General features: G+C 32.5%; 1 protein-coding gene and 2 long non-coding RNA genes across 6 annotated transcripts; 1 reads left to right on the top strand and 2 right to left on the bottom strand.

Annotated features, from left to right (window-relative positions):
• Positions 1–1052: 1052 nt before the first annotated feature.
• On the top strand, positions 1053–3790 carry LOC122718028 (putative glutathione-specific gamma-glutamylcyclotransferase 2). The gene is made up of 4 exons (XM_043942680.1): positions 1053–1312; positions 2516–2551; positions 2686–2948; positions 3059–3790. The coding sequence occupies exons 1-4, from the start codon at positions 1148–1150 to the stop codon at positions 3330–3332; spliced, it is 738 nt and encodes a 245-aa protein (XP_043798615.1). The 5' UTR covers positions 1053–1147; the 3' UTR covers positions 3333–3790.
• Positions 3791–6218: 2428 nt separating this feature from the next.
• LOC122717852 lies at positions 6219–14224 on the bottom strand. 4 transcript variants are annotated; one of them, XR_006347255.1, is made up of 7 exons: positions 14031–14224; positions 13648–13917; positions 12916–13569; positions 11937–12465; positions 11512–11751; positions 8938–9373; positions 6219–7983 (listed from the first exon to the last, which is right to left on the bottom strand). It is a non-coding gene; the product is annotated as an uncharacterized LOC122717852 (long non-coding RNA). The 4 variants fall into 4 exon arrangements; XR_006347257.1 differs by lacking the exon at positions 6219–7983 and having other exon boundaries at positions 8692–9093; positions 9164–9373; XR_006347254.1 differs by lacking the exon at positions 6219–7983 and having other exon boundaries at positions 8692–9373.
• A 2279-nt stretch (positions 14225–16503) lies between these two features.
• LOC122718112 lies at positions 16504–17276 on the bottom strand. The gene is made up of 3 exons (XR_006347321.1): positions 17230–17276; positions 17026–17104; positions 16504–16914 (listed from the first exon to the last, which is right to left on the bottom strand). It is a non-coding gene; the product is annotated as an uncharacterized LOC122718112 (long non-coding RNA).
• Positions 17277–17799: the final 523 nt, after the last annotated feature.

Raw genomic sequence — 17799 nt, 5'->3', positions numbered from 1 at the left:
TATGTAATAGATAAATATTATGTAAATATTATTTATATACATTTACAAATATTGATATAATTTAAATAAATGTTATTATATGTCAATCCGTACCTCATGTTTCGTCATCCATCTCATCCGTCCTCCTACTCACTCTTCTTTTCATAGTCTTCCTCTTTCTCTCTAATAATATGTGCTTATTCCCCTCTTCCGTTAGTATTTCTATCTTTTTCTACATGTAAAAGTATACGCCCGACGACCGGCAGTCTCGGTCAAACTTCTGTGAGGTGTGTATGTTGTGGATTTCCTAAATTCGTCAATGTCTGTCGTGAATTTAAATCATAAAAATTCCAATGAAACATTTACGAAAGTTGTATCAATCAGTTCAAAAACATTCAATCATTCGAAAACAAAAAAAATTAATCATCAAGCTTTCAACTTTTCGACGGCTCTTCGAAAGAAATATCGATCAAATAAAATTTCAATAAACATTCGAAAGATCAATTGATCATACAAGTAATTAATAAAAAAAATTTATTGTATAATTAAAATTTATTAGTGAAAAATGTCACGCGGGATATTGAAGAACCGATACATAAAAGACGAAAAAGAGAACAAACGTTTTATTGGGCAGATGAATAGGATAATAATCCTGTAAAATCACCAAGCGAAAGTGGGAGGAAATAAATTAGAATATTATAGTGGGAGTGAATTTCTGAACAGTTAAGCTTTAAACAGTGCAACAGTCTTTGGGGTAAGATCATAGTGAAGCCACGTGTCGCGCTTGTCAAATCAATTATTTCGTATTGCATTCACTTTAATGATATACTTAAATGATAAGGCAAACAAAGGACAAATAATTTTTGTTATCTATTCATTCTTCATATGCGATAATTTTAACTATCCACAGACATAGTTATTTAAAATACATATTAAATCAAATAATATATCGACACAATATCCGTGTGAATTAAGTAAATTATGATAACGAAAATAAGGAAAATTGAATAAATTTTCACGAGTTAGATTTATTAAAAATATTTATCAAAGAATTATCAGAATATAAACAAATTTTGACAAGATATGCTCTATTTGAAGATAAAAATAGAATTAGTCAATATACAAAGAAAAAAAGTTACGATTTTTTCACGCTTTTCAATAATTTAAAATGGAAGCTAGAAACAATAATGAAAATTCTCTCTGGGTGTTCGGATATGGATCTTTGTGCTGGCATCCAGGTTTCAAATATAAAAAAAGCGCGGTAGGACACATCAAAGGATTCATTAGAAGATTTTGGCAAGGAAATACAACGCATCGGGGAACAATAGAAAAGGTAAGTCTTTAATGTTAGAAATTTGTAATTTCTTTATTCTCTTTTATTCCTCTTTTTTCACGCTTAAGAAATATCAATTCAGAATTCCTTCATAAATATTTACATTGTTCTTCTTTTTCGTTAAAAATCCGTCTATATACAAATTTCACAATAATATTTGCAGTTGATTAATGATGTATAAAATTATAAATTATTCTTAATAAATTAGAAGTGAAAACATTAATTGTATCATAGAATTTCGAAATATATTTACATTATAAAATTATTATATTAATATTATTTATATTGTACACTTTAAAAATATATATATATATATATATATATGATGTTAATAGATATATAAATATTTTCATTTTCATTTACAATGTATAAACATCGAATAGAGTTCGACGACAAACTAAATTTTTCATACGAACTTCACCTCAGATGTTCTATTTATATCTTTAATTTTCTTGTTCATGAATTTGACACGTGAATTCTTTCACAAAGACTTGGCAATCTTCCACGCACCGTTATGATAAAGATGAGTTTTTTTATTTAACACATTTTACAACAAATGTGTTTATTATGAATATTTGATAATATAATATAAATATTTACATTACATTTCTTATTTCTCTTTTTTGAAAAAAGAAATATTCTTATTTTAACAATTTAAAAAATTTTTCAATATATTTTTGAAAATTATAAAATAAATAGTTAATAATAAAATTTTTTTTTAATATCCAGTAGCATATAATGTTTGCGGAACGATACTACGGCTCAGTAAATGCTTACGGATGCTAGCATTAAGACTGATGAAAATCGGATATAGTTTCACCTAAAGCGCGTTCTAATTTCTCTAATTGATATATTATTATTTAATTACCCGAAGTATATTTTTCTAATCATATAGTTTAACAATTTTAATTTCATTTTAATTTTTTATATTCTATTGTATTTCTTTTATCATTACATAGACAACTTTTATCAAATAAAAATTTTTTTTCATCTTGTATTGCGGTTGTCTGTCAATTAATGTGAAACCAGTTATAGCTCGTAGAAACCAATATCTTTTGCAGATATATGATTTTATATGTTGTGCATGCATATGTTATATACTTACGTCATGATTACGTTATGATGTAAAAAATACAATTAATTTCTTTGCAATTGAAATTATTGGTTATTTATTTAGTGATTTGTTATCTATTTTTATTATAGCCTGGACGTGTAGCTACATTGGTTGAGGAAAAAGAGGTAATTCCACTTATTTTTATCATTAACCTCAAATTTATGCATCATTACTATTGATTAATAATGTAAACGTAATATCTCCAGTACTTGTAATGAATTGCTTCCGTTTCGTGATAAATCTTTTCTTTGTTTATAAGGGTGTTGTTTACGGTCGAGCATTTCAAGTTCAAGACAGTACAGCGTTACCTTATTTGGAAAATCGCGAATGTACTTTAGGAGGATATATGACAACAATTACAACATTTTATAGTCGTGAAGGAAACAGAAACTTTCCAGTCATCATTTACATTGCTACCAATAAAAACGAACACTGGCTTGGTGATGCACCGCTTCAAAATATAGCAAAACAAATCTTCGAATGTTCAGGTCCAAATGGGCACAATGTCGAATATCTTTTACGGTTTGTTTTCCCATATACGATCGTTCTGATTTACTCGTTAAGTTATTTTATGTTTTTTTTCTTTTTATTTTTTTTTTTTTCTTACATTTCATTTTATGTGTCACGTACAGATTAGCAGAGTTTATGCACCGTTATCTACCAGAAGCTCATGACGAACATTTGTTCACTTTGGAAATATTAGTGCGTTCAAAGATAAAGGAAATGAATATATGTCTGAATACGTTAATGGGTGACCGAAATTTCAATATTGATATCGAGGACATCGATGTGAAGGATGACGACAATGACTTAGTCACCAATAACGCTACTGGCAATCTCAGGAAAAATTCCTTCCAATTTACTCTTCAAGTACCTGATAAGACTATGCGTTGTCTCAAAATGTAGTTTACATTTGTTAATGCTTCAATATTTGCATTTTTGCAGAATTTAAAGAGGCAAACGATAGATAGTTAAAGAAAATAGGATAAATAAATCATAAATATTCTTTATAAATATTTATATTAAAACGTTCGTATTTTTCGAGAATAATTCGTACAATATTTGTTCTCAAATAATATACGAATTAAATCTGAATGTAATACAAATGTATTTTAAGAATAATGAAAGCCATGTTTTGGCAGCTTCGTATTATAAAATATATTTGCATGTTAAAATGTCGCACTTTTATTTTTAAATGTGTTGGACATTATTTCAAATGATATTTTTTAAAAAAAAGTTGTGCCTTAATTTATTATAATTGAGCATAATTGTATGTATTACAAGTGTTCCTTTCTATAATTTTCTAAATTGTAAGTTAACAAATTTTGTATATTGACATGCAAAATATAGTAATTTATAAAAGAGATAATATTAAAATATTTTATTATTATTTTATCATTTCTTATATCGTAGTTAAAATATTGATTCGACTCAAAATAAAATTGTAGTTATCAATGAGAAATGATGAAAATATATTCAATTGATATCTCGTATCTCATCTATCACGCGCTGAGAGTAAGGATAGACAAGAAGAGTAAACAATGAGAGAAAGATAGAAATAGGATAAAAATTAGGAAATCAGCGCCATCTTCAGAGTGCCGTAAATGAAACTCGTAATAGCAAAAAGATCAAATAAGAATTGATCTTTATCGCCATCTCTCGAATATCGAAGATACCTTATTGAATCATATTTTCAGAAATACGCAAGAGATGGCGTTAATTCTCAATTCCTATTCTACCTTATCCTGTGTTTGAAGAAATGTCTTTAATAATCAAGAGATGGCACTGATAGCCAATTCTTATTTGTTCTCCTTGTCTATCATAAGTTTCATTTGCGGCACTCTCGAGATGGCGCTGATTCTCTAATTTTTATCCTATCTCTATCCTTTTCTCATTATCTAGTTTCTATCCTTATCTATTCTTGTTCTTGGCGCGTGACCATAGACAAGAAAGATTTACATATTCTTTTTACAATTATAACTGCTTATTTAATATAATATTTTTATTTAAAATCACGTGCAAAGCCATCATTCCTAATTAATTAAAGTTATTTGTAACATATTGAAGAAAATATTTGTACCGTTATCGGCAGATGATTTTCGTAATTTTTGGTAAAAATATAAGGAAAAGGGAACATGGAATTCCTGGTTATGCCGCGATGGCGTGGTGGGCCTCGAACATCTTCGTTATTATTTCAGCGAAACGAAGCGTGCATAGGTGCACGCTCGAGTTGGTTCCTGTACGAGTTGTTAACTTCTTCGTCGAGGATTCTGACCAATTTATTACACATAATTCGTCGTTTCTTTTTCGAAATAAGTAGCCCGAAAATCGTTTGGCGATCTCGCAAAAAATTAACCAAACCTCGAAGATATAAAGGCAGAATTATAAAAGCTTTGTATATATATATTCTCAATTATACTCTGTGAGAAATAAAATTTTTCGTAATCGATAGCTTTATAATATATCTCTTTACATGTAAGTATTTAAAAAATTCGCAAAATTTGAATACCTATCTTTATTCGACAGAAAAAGAATCTTCGAATTAAGTCATTACGCAAAAATATCCTTTGACAAGTTTGAAATTTCACATTCTTCAACTAACGATTTAACGTATATTGCAATATACGTTCAGTGACGAAAAAGAATCGCGTATAGTGTGGCGAGAAACGAATCGTTACAGTCGACGATGATCCGTTTAAAAAAGAAATTTCACCGAGTTAGCGACTTAACAAAAACCGCATAGAATCACGAGAATTACATATATATTTTTACACGATTTCCAATGGACAATCTAGACAGGGAACATAGGGACGAAGACTGGAGAATCTCTTTACGGAACGTACGTAAACGAACGTTCGTCACGCATCGTGGCGATAAAGCCAGCCAGGTATCTCGAGGATAACGTTACTCTTGTGTTACGTGTATGCTGTCCTGTAATTCCATTAATGCATTTTGTGGACAATTTTAAGAGATTTTTTTTTTACCGTGAAAATTAAAACAAAAAAAAAAAAAAAAAAATAATTACAAATTTATATCCAAAAGTGTATCCAAGAAGAGTGTATACAACTATTTTATTCTAACATGTAGAGAATATTAATATTTCAATAAATTTATATACAAGTTAAAAAGTGTTTTATACATCGATTATATCCAAGCATACTAAACTATTTTATTCGAATATACGTGGAATGCTAGTTTAATGGAAAGAGGGCAGAGTTTGAAGAAATCGAAGTTTCAAATTTTTGTGTATAAATTGCGCATAAGCGAACACGAAACGATCGTCTGGGAACGGTCAGGACGAAAATATATTTCCGCCCGCAAATAACTTCCATAAGCTTGCTTTCGTGCGGAAAAGTCGAATATACGGTTATATTCGCTCGTCACGGTTATTAAACGCGTATTTCTTTTCTTTCCTATCGTGCACGACAGATATTCAAAGCGCGCATCGATTTGAACCACCCACGAGAAATTTCGATTGCGATGCCAATCCGCACAGACATTCAACTGTATTTCAACCTCGAACGTTAGAGAGAGAGAAAAAAAAAGAAAAAGAAACGCGCAAGATTAGAAAGTTCTCAGGTTGCGCGTAACGAAATATTCCCAATGTCATGCGTCGATCATTTTTTACGCGGTATTAAATTGAACGAACGATGTCGTTTCCTTGCCTCTTCATGGCCGTTGGATTTCCGCAATAATGGGATAGGCACTGTTACACGTTTTCCCGCGTTTTTTTCTGAAAAATGGCCGGTGGTATATAAAGAAAGAGAGAAAGAAAAAGTGGCGAGACCGTGGGCCGGTTTAAAAGGCGTAAAGCACGACTTTATTTTATTGCTGGTGTGACGATTTCCGTCACGTTATTGTGTCAAGTACTAAAGTGGCTAAAAAAGTCGCGATGTAATTTGTTCTTCCAAATTGCGATATGAAACTAATCCAGACTATTAAACTTTTTTCCTAAAATATTATTTAAGATGACGAGTACTTTATCGAGAGTGAAACTTTGAAGGATTTTTTTTTTCTTCTTTTTTTTGAGGGAATTTTTCACATTGACAAGTAAATTGTTCTTATGAAAAATCTTTATTTCTATTTTGAGACACGTAATGAATGACGTAAGATTTTCTTTTTAACTGTAAAATTTCTCTCTTTTTGTCTTTTATATGTAAAAAAAAAGTAAAAATGGCACGATTATCTGGACAAAAATCCGAGCCATCCGTGAGTGAAAGTTTGCCATTTTTGTTTTTACGGGACGATCTAAACGCCACTGGTCATGTTACGATTATCCACAAGTAATTAAATTATCCTCCCTTATTGTTACGTAATCCACGAAAGAGTGAAACTGCAAATCAATTATTCATCGTATTGTAAAGCGAGAGCGGGTCGTTTTTACCGACCGTGAGAGCGGTGGCTTGCAATAAAGCCAGCCTCCTTTTGCGGTCCGCTCGTTTTATCAAGTAAAATCCTTTCTCTTCTGACGCACGGATCGTAACACGCGCGTTGGTTCATGCATCCTCTTAATTACGCGAATCCACGCATTCACGTACAATTTACGCCGATTAACCCGTGTCTCCATTCTTTTCAACGATCAACTAAAATAAATCGTAATACGGCCAAGGTTGTGCGCACCTGATCGACAATGCGCGCATTTATTTCTAACGTGCCGTGTTAAAACTTAATCGGAGCGAACGACTTGTCACGCAACAACACCTCGTATTATTATTTTATTGTCATACATGTGGCGAATAACTGTGGCGCGTTAGAAGTAAAATTCAAATTCGAAGCTTTTTAATTTTAGATTAATAATTTTTTTATAATTAATAATTTTTTCGTGTGAAAAAAAATTCTTCATCTCTTCCCGATTCTTTTCTTCTCTCTTAGCTTAGAATAGAATCGCAATTTTTCAAAAAAAGAAAAATCAAATTGTTGATTTTGTTGACTGTAAATAACACGCTCGTATCGATATTTCTTTTTTTTTTAAATTTAAAAATTTACTCTCCGATTTATTTTATAGAATATTTTCTTTATATTATATTATTTCTTATATTCCAATTCAATATGATTCTATAACTTTTAAAAAAATCAATCTGTCAAAGTGAGGTATTTTAATCGAACGTAACTTGTTACTCGTTTCGAGTCTTTTACAATCACATTATCAGTCGTATTCTTCCGTGAGAAGAGTTTGTACTTCGGAATAATGACATTAAGTTGCCACAACGTATGAAATTTCTCCGGCAATGCGTAATTTAGGAGTAATAACCGGGCAGATGCAGATCAGAATCGTACAGTGCGGTGAACGCTGCGGCATTTCGAGGCATTATTGCCTCGTCTCTTTGTTCCTTCGTCTAAAAAGCTTTCACCAGAGACGTTTCCTCGTTTCCTCCGCGTCGCGTGTCTCTTCCTTCTTGAAGCATTACCATCATCAACGCAATTGCGATGCGTGTCACTGTCAACGTTAAAACAAACTCGGTGAAATTGAAAGTATACTTTAAAAACTTGGTGTTTAATTAAACATTTCTTGAGAACTTGCTTTCCTTCGCTTTCCAAAACTCTCAAAAATTTTACTCTAAAAAAATAAAATATTCCAATGAGTATTTCATATAAAATAACACTTCTATTAGAAAAATATATATTTTTTTGATAGTAAAAGTTACTCTTTTATCAAATATATTCTTTATCAAATACATTAAGGGTTTTTCTAAAAGCTTATTAATTGCGAGCAAACGCTGGAAAAATTGAGATTTAATTAAAGAGAAGACTTAATAAAAATAGAGCATGAAAACACTTCTATTAGAAAAAATATATATATATATATTTTTGATAGTAAAAGTTATTCTTTTATCAAATATATTCTTTATCAAATACCTTAAGGATTTTTCTAAAGGCTTATTAATTGCGAGCAAACGCTGGAAAAATTGAGACTTAATTAAAGAGAAGACTTAATAAAAATAGAGCATGAAAACATTTCTATTAGAAAAATATATATATATATTTTTTTGAGAGTAAAAGTTATTCTTTTATCAAATATATTCTTTATCAAATACCTTAAGGATTTTTCTAAAAGCTTATTAATTGCGAGCAAACGCTGGAAAAATTGAGATTTAATTAAAGAGAAGACTTAATAAAAATAGAGCATGAAAACACTTCTATTAGAAAAAATATATATATATATTTTTTTGATAGTAAAAGTTACTCTTTTATCAAATATATTCTTTATCAAATACATTAAGGGTTTTTCTAAAGGCTTATTAATTGCGAGCAAACGCTGGAAAAATTGAGACTTAATTAAAGAGAAGACTTAATAAAAATAGAGCATAAAAACATTTCTATTAAAAAAATATATATATTTTTTTTTGAGAGTAAAAGTTACTCTTTTATCAAATATATTCTTTATCAAATACCTTAAGGATTTTTTTAAAAGCTTATTAATTGTGAGCAAACGCTGGAAAAATTGAGACTTAATTAAAAAGAAGAGTTAATAAGAATAGAGCATAAAAATGAGGAGCACCTTGACACGTACGATTCTATGAAATTAGATTATATGGCTAAAACTGTCTCATTAGCGTCATTAACTCCGCGCATCGTTGATCATTTAGCCGCGTTATTCCGCCGTGGCGCATTAATTAAGCGTATTCACAGATTTATTAGTTTTACTGGGTCGCAGTTTATGAACACGCTTCAACAATAAGTATATCTTTTCGCATACCTATTCGCATGGACTAACAGAAAGCGACAAATAACCTTACCATAATACTAGAATTTCATCATTTTTCAAAATTTTTTTTTCTTATCACACAAGATAAATCACTATTGTACTTATTTAAATGAACCAAGTTTCTAATCATATCTTGACTTCCAAAAGAAAAAGACTTGTTGAACTATCTCAGAGTTTCCATCTTGGCACATTTTCTCTCCTTATCAAGTTGGATAATTTATCAATTCGTGTAAGAGGATACCTGAAATAAATAATATATATAAATAAATAAATAATAAATAATAATATCTACATAAAATAATAAATATATATATTTATAAAAAATAAATATATATATATATAAAAATAAATATTACATTTTATAAAATATATATATATATTTATAAAATAATAAATTAAAAATGTTAAAAATATATGTATCGTTAAAATTATACCATACTTATAAATTTCTACATTTTCTACAAATTCAGATAACACGCGTAGTCATCATCATCATCATCATCATCAATTTTTGAGGAAGCGAAAAGCGAACGATTCTGAAAAGCGAGGCGTCAGATTGATTATCCTATGCATCTCGTCGATCGTTTAAACGCGTCATTACGTTCATCAATTAATCGCACTTGATCGCATATACACATATATAGATACACGTAGCACTGTAGATGCGTTCGAGGAGACGAGAGAGAGAGAGAGAGAGAGAGAGAGAGAGAGAGAGAGAGAGAGAGAGAGAGAGAAAGGTTTCTGTGCCGCAACGAAGCCTGTGGGCAACACGACCGTGTATATTCGTTTACTGGTCGAGCTATTGAAATATCTGTGCTTAGCGCTTTGCACGATGCACCTACGCGAGCTTCGAGTTTCGAGGCTGTGATACACGCTGACCCTTGATCCCCCCGTTGAAATAAATCGCACGATTTATCTTGTTTTAGCCCGTGATGGGTTTAAGGATAACGATTCCATTGTGGATTTAATACAGTGTGCGATAAATGTTTGTACAGCGAGGTGCATCGGGAGCATTTAACGTAATTGAAATGGGAATAAGGGCCTGTGACACATTTCGGTTGAAGTTGAAATAACGGTAAGGTTCTACGATCCCTGTAGATCATTTTAATGCGCGCAGATTGTAGATATTACGATAGAAGGCGATGCGAGAAGCGTGTTTGAAATCTTATGCGAAGGAAGATCTGAGGAAGAAGAGAGAAGCTAAAAAGCAATTTTCAGGAAGATATATATATATGTATATATATATATAATGTTTGCTCATATACGTACGTGATATTCTCTTCATGACAAAATATTGTTTATTAATTTTCGTAAAGGTTAGAACGCGTAAAGTTGATTGATATTCCTTTTTTTTTCCCACTTTTCTTTTATTTCGCATGCTTTAAATTCTTATTTCCGATTATCATTCAACTGTTACACGTTCAATTTCAATTTTGAATTCTCGCATAATTATTTCCAACTCTAATTGCATTGCGAAATTACTTTCTTACGTTTATAGATAATCGACTCCTATATATAGGCGATTACGTATCTTATTCGTATCCCAAATAGTAAAAAACCAATGAATACTGGTTTGAAAAGCTTGTTGAAAACGATCTGCTCGCAGCTAACCCTTTCACAAAACTCGTCCCTTAAATTGTTATTTCTTATTAACGCGCGGACATTTTATTGCTATGGGAATGAATATTTTACCATCGTGAGAAGCACACAGTCGAATTATTCTATCGATTACACACAGCCACTATCAGGAAGGATATTTACCGGAAGAGCTCGCGGAGTCAACGACCTAACATAATCCTCGGAATAATCGCCGTGATTTTTCCATGTTCGTTTCTGCGATTCGTGTGTTGCGCTCGGTGGCACCATTGATCGAAGCGAATACACAACCCGAACGAGCTAACGGCGCTGAAAGGTTAATCATATCTATATACCGGGTGGTCGAGAAACAGATTTGATTCTAAATGAATAGCAACATATAGGTCATGGGTCGTCAACATTTGCAAGAAAAGACGTGAAAAATCGAAAAGAATTAGTTATCGTCAGTAATTATGTAAGCAGTTATCTTTTCTATTTCATTTTGCATTTTTCATTGTTTTTCGTATTACTTATTGGAAATCAATATCCGCCATCATTATCGAGAAATTGTGCCTATATACGTAATTGGCCAAGGTGATCGATAACAGATAGCGCGGGAACATTGAAAGAAAACCGGAACGAGGCCTGATTTCTCGAATCGTATCATCGAACGGATGGGTTATGGTGATCAACGATCGGCCGACAGATCGATCATTCACCAAGCGCAATACACGTACACGCGATTAATAACGAGTAAGAACGTGGCTCACGAAGTTCGCATAAATTCATGGGGTAGCAACCTACTTATCACCTGCTACGCTCGTGAAACGCTATCCCTTTAATATCGTTTTACACGGTACGTAATTATCAAAGTAGATCGTGGACGGCTCGATAGCGAAACAATAAATTCTGGCAGACATGGCGCGCGATATTCGATCAGTGTGTCGCCATCGATGTTGGTCGGCTTAGAAAAATCTATTAATAGATTTCCAGCTTTCATATCTTTTTCGGTTATCTTGAATTATTCAGCATAGTTGTATCAATCTGTTAACAAAAAGAAAAAAATTAGAAGATATTCATTATTCGTGATAAAATAAAGCTTATTAATATTATATTATAATAATATAATATAATAATAATAATATAATAATATAATAATAATAAATAATATATAAATTATTAATAGGTTTCCAATAATTAAAATATTAATATTTTGAAGATATACTCACGACAATAGAATAAAGTGTAAAATCGATTAATTGTAAAAATATAATCTAGTCACATAGATTAAGTTATAATTGCCAATATAAGTAACATGATCTTAATTTAAATATATTGAAACGCAAAATAATTTGTGTAAAGATGTATGGTTGTACAACATATGTATCTGTCTATTGAAAGTTGACATCAGAGATTGGCAAATGAGAGAGTTTGGAAGATAGAAAGATGCGAGATGTCAGCTGTAAAGTCCCTCTGGGAGAGAGAAATTTTACTTTTGGGAAGGGATAACCACGAGTAAAGTCATCCCGCTTGCGTCATCCACCTGCCGTACGCACCGTTCGTGTCCGGTACCGTTTTCGGTATCTGTTTCTCTTTTCTCGGGCTCATGGCACTGGAGCTGCCGTGACCATGAACTTGTCGATTCAATTTGACGCCGAATAATCGTCACAATTATCTTCTCCCCGCTTATTACTTACGCCAAAATATTTTTTGGAATTGGAGAATAATTAAGTTAATCGTTCTTATATATTTTATGATCTAAAAAATAAACATAAAAATGAAAATAAATGACATTTCTTAAATGAAGAATGGATAATGTGATAATTAATTTTTCATTACATGCTATTTTTTTTGTGAAATTTAAAATAATTAATCTTTCTTCAGAAAATTTGTATACTCTATAAATTAAAATGAATTAAAATGAAGAAAATAAATGATGAAAATAGATTTAACGACAATATTTTCTTAAAATATAAAATACTTTTAAATAAAAATTTAAGTATAAATGTTTTTTAAATAAATAAATGATCACTGTACGTTATATGTAATGATATGATATTATATGTGACTATATGGCAATATGATGATTAATGTTCAATGAAGAAAAATATTTTTAATGTTGATTTCATATTGATTATTGCGCATAAATAATTATAAAAATTCTTGAGTTAAGAATTGAATGCAAGAATCGTAAAATTCCAGGCATACTTTTGTTCTTGCATCATAAAGTTTTCTGCATCTCCGCGCACAATATCAACGACTGAATCACTTGGCTTCTTTACTAGTTACTTTCAAAGCTTATTGCGCGGTCTCAGTCCCATGGAAACGCGGCAGCGTCATAATTGAAGTTCATTACATCTCGTTCAAGAGTCGGCTTTTGCAACAAAGATCTCTTTAACATAACCTCTTTTTCATTCGATGTACAATCCACATCTACTATTATACCTGAATCAAATAAAAAAAATATGTTATATAACTTAAAAAAAAGAAAAAAATAAAAATTATTTTCAAAGAATAGATGATCTTCGTTAGAAATTCAGTGTTGATCACAGGAGCCCTTAATGGTAATGGTTTGACTAGTTCCGTTGAACAATTTGCAAGAAGATCAGACAGGAGAAATTTGCAATTAAAACGGGTAAGGGATCTTCTTTCCCTCGGGGAGACGCACAGATGCATTCCGATACGAAGAAGCCTCGTGGTCGCGTGAAAGTTGTTCTCCTCTCTTCCTTCATTAATATCGGTTTCTTTTCCTTGCCAGAGGACACGAAGCCGCCGCTGGCTCCTCCAAGTCGCGATTTGCCAATAGCGAGTCGATGAGCTCCGAAGTAACCTCCGGCTAACCCATGACCACGTCATCCTAACCTAGTCACGTGAGCGGTACTTTAATATATGGAGAAGATGAGACACGCGGAAATGCAAGACTTTATATCCATGAAGTACCTGTAGAAGCGTTTCTTCGATTTCCAAATAATCTTTGAGGTTAACATCGTTCGAGACGATATTGTTTCAATTACTCTTCATAACTTTAGAATTATTTCCACTATTTCAGTTTTGTTTGTTATTAATAATAACAAATTGTTCAGAAGATCTTAATTTATGGCAGTTCTTCTTCTTCTTGCAAGGAATATTTATCGTAGGTAATAACGTTTGATATATCGTATCTTGTTAAAGTGTCAAGGATTAGAAATATGTAGAGGGAGTTACTATCGTCTAGAAGAATTCATCCATAAATAGAAACTATTAAAATATTCAATTTCGCGAAACGATTGTAAAATGGCAAATCATTTGCGATTACTTGCAGATTTATTAGAATCTTGACCTACGAGAGATTCATCGAAGCCTTAGGCTCCTTTTTCGACGAACTATTTAGGTACCAGCACGTTGCTCCTGCTTCCGGCGTTTAAAGTTAGGATGGACCGAACAGTATAAAAAAATAGCCCTAGGCCGATACACGCATCGGCTATTATTATATTAGAAGCGATTATTCGTCTTTGTTCCTGATCCGACTATTCCTGTTCGTCTTTTTGCATCACGATAATCTGTTACTAGAAATTTTTAAGAATATTTTAAATAGGAACGTGTATAAGATAATTTGAATATAAATTTCTAAAATTAAGAATATACTTAAGATACCAACATAAATACTATCCATCATAGAAGATAATCACAAATTTAGATATATGTCATTTGTTTACTTAAAATACTTTTGTTTACTAAAAATAGATAGCAGAGCATCTAGAAACAGCGTGAATTTATTTCAGAGGCCAAAATGTTGGCAATTTTGCCTTAATCGTATATTCACGAGAAGATTAGATATATGTTTCAAGATCGTGAGCCCGTGGCTTGATGATTAGCCTAATGGGAAATCCGGGTCTGCTCTCTCTCTATGACTTGACTTAGGGTCACGAAGTCAGTCAGGTGAATTCTTCTGTTTCGAACAGACAACCTCCGGATTACTTTGTTCCTTGCGACTCTTCTTACCGACCTGTCACTGACCGTTTGATGTGACGTTTATGTGCCATTGTGATGGTCGGAATACATTAACCCTTTAGAATAGGGAATTCATCTTCCGTACAGCAACATAGATCTTGATAGTGAATAATGAAACGATGCATAATTCGAATTATCGTGTTATAAATTGACAATATGACTATCAATTAATTGTTCAGTATAATTTTCACATCAAGGATTAAAAATATGTTCTATTTTTATAGAAAAATATAATATATAAAGTATCTGAAAAATAAAAAAAAAAATAAGAAAGAATAAATAAATAATTGTAATGTATAATTGTAAATAAATAAATAAATAAGTAATTGTAATAGTAATTCATAATTCACGCAGCGTCAGTGTTAACATTTCATTTTCATAAATTATTCAGAAATTAGAATATAAATCTATAGATTCAAGATAATCAGTCCTCGTGAAAAACGAGGACACAGCCTGTAGATAATTTATATCCACCACTCTTTGTATCCGTGCTTCCAGCTTCCTTTTTACTCTTTGTCCGCCTGTCCTGTCGTGTTCCTGTCCTCTGCGTACACCAGCGGCATTAGATTCCTCTGTTTCTTTTTATTATTCCTTACCCTTATCTTTTTCTCCACAATACATCACTTCTTTTGTCGTTTGTCCGTCGTGAATCGTCTTGTTCCACTTGCTCCTTTCGTTTCCTTCATTTTCATTTTTCTTTTGTCTCTTCCCGCGGCCAGACTCGTGACGAGAAATACGAAACAATCCGCACGCTCGGGAACACACACGTCGCTTTGGAAAATACTTTTCATTATTCACACTTTGTACCTCTTTGCATGCGATGCGCTCGAAATGGGAACCTTAGACTTTCTTATTTTCGAATAACAAATTATCGTTAAAGCGTTGACGCTTAATCTGTTATACGTGATTTTCTGATCTCATTTAGATGATCCTCCTTCCATTCCCATAGCATTCTTTCTTTTACGGATGCAACACCGTCGGCGGTTCATTAATTAGCGCGTTCTTTGCAGAAAAATCCATAAGATCAGAATGAAAATGCGGCGGATGCGTGTAAAATTGCAGAAAACGATGTTCTCTCCCGGCATTTTTGCGATTGTGATATCATTATCGTTGTTATTAACGTCGAAGGACGTGTCTTTACGCATCGGCGACCGCGCGGCTGAACAAGCAGCGTAGAATAGATATTTGATGGCGGTGCAACGCGATTAAGAAAACTATCGATTGTCCCTGAATGATCGAAGGTGAGTGAAGATCAAATCTCTCGAGTAAATCCTGTAAGGCGTAATCGCTTAGTTATGGCGTTCATTTTTCTTTCCCTTTTTTCCTTTTCTTTTCTTTTTTTTTTTTTTTTTTTTTTTTCTTTTCAACTAGGTATACCTACGGTGATTGTAACCCGCTCGACCATCGACTGGATGCGTTCTCTTTATGGTAAGCGCGATTTGCCAACGCTGCAATTGATATTTACGAGGACACGAGTACCGTCGACCAGAAATAAAATACTATGCCTGAGAGCAATCTCGAATGCAAAGACAAGTTATTCGTCAATTTTTTTCTTTTCCACCTGCTATATAAAAGTTTCTATAAATTAATTACCATATGTAAGAAGTTATCTTTTGAATTGGAACAAAAAAAAAAAAAAAATACAATGTGCAAAATTATTCCAATCCTTTCTTTCAACAATTCAAAAAATATCTCTTACTTATAAATATTTACTATAAATCAATGTTAAATTTATATATTTTGAATTTTATCAAAAAATGTGCCCGCACATTTCTTCTAATTATAAAAACAAAAAAATGAAAATTATTTCTAATCTCTTGAATTTCGAGAGTGAATAAAGGACAGGAAATGAACGGTGAATTCATTGCAAAATTGTCGAACCGTTCTCCGCGAGTTTCTGGGGGATCTGATTACATAAACAAACGGAACCTCCGGTCCATTACGTAAAAGGCTCGCCTTCGCACGCGGTGTGGGATCGACGAGGGAATACGATGACGATGTCAGATGACGGCGACGCCAATGATGATGTGGCCGACGAAGGTGAGGCTTTCCGCTATAATAGGATTAATTCGTAGGAGCCGATGAATGCACGTGATGCGTCGGTGTTCTCTCTTTCTTCTCTGTTTTCAAGGTGGGCGAACGCGTATGCAACGCTGCATCGTAATTCCTGTTTCATCGTTGCCGATCTTCTATGCAACAGCCACTACCTTGTGTCCTCTGCAATTTCGCTCGCATAAGTTTTGGTTTATAAACGTTATGGCGGAATATTTGTTGAAAATTTCTCGTCATATCATAAGGTAAAATCAAATTCAAAGAAATTTTACAGACTCGATTAAAGATGATAGATGATTTGATGATATTTCCTTCCTTGGAACGTTTTCAATACGCGTTGAAAAATATTTGTATCCTGAAAATAGAAATTGATAATTTTAAAGATAAAATATTGTCAATACTTTTTTTCACTTAAAATAATTTTAAAAAAAACGTATATATACATTCCTAAAAAAATAAAATTAAATAAAAATTGTCTACCTCCAGATGACTCATTCGAAGATGATACACGAATTTTTGGACTTCACATTTCTACTGAAAATTAAAAAAATTGATATATTAGAAAAAAAAAAAAAATATAACAAGAGATCTTTCGAGGCGATCTCTATCGTTAATCTCACATCTCTCGCATCGCGTTAAACATAATAATAAATGCTTGACTCATGAAGCCGTAGAGAGAGACGAATTAACATCATCGGTTGATACGATTAATTCGGTGATTCATTGTTCGCGGTAGGAAACGAACGAACGTATAAAGTAAAGAATGTGTCGAATCGATGGTAAAAAATTCACGGAGGAGAAATTCGCGTTCCGAAATAATCGGGCGGGTTGCTGTTACGAAAAAATCATCGGCCCGTGTTATCGCGCCGGCTCGTCCGTTACGACGAGGCTCCTTCACGACGAATGGGAAACCTACGCGTAATTAGAAAGTACAAGGAGGCTCCGATCGCTGAGAATGCAGCGTAACGCAATGCAAGTGGAATTCCGTTTGATTTCCGCGGCTGGCTCCCCGCGAAGCCAATCAACTTGTTTGCATCCTTCCGATTATTT

Source organism: Apis laboriosa, unplaced genomic scaffold, assembly GCF_014066325.1.
Source record: "Apis laboriosa isolate Shangri-la unplaced genomic scaffold, ASM1406632v1 scaffold5_cov152, whole genome shotgun sequence".
NCBI classification, from domain to species: Eukaryota; Metazoa; Arthropoda; class Insecta; order Hymenoptera; family Apidae; genus Apis; species Apis laboriosa.
The sequence above is the reverse complement of the archived record's forward strand: the minus strand, read 5'-3'. Positions and strand labels throughout refer to the sequence as shown.

Coding starts and splice junctions, on each gene's coding strand:
- LOC122718028 (XM_043942680.1), top strand. CDS start 1,148: ATGGAAGCTAGAAACAATAATGAAAATTCTCTCTGGGTGTTCGGATAT. Junction 2,552..2,685: donor CATTGGTTGAGGAAAAAGAG/GTAATTCCACTT, acceptor TTTGTTTATAAG/GGTGTTGTTTACGGTCGAGC. Junction 2,949..3,058: donor AATGTCGAATATCTTTTACG/GTTTGTTTTCCC, acceptor TGTCACGTACAG/ATTAGCAGAGTTTATGCACC.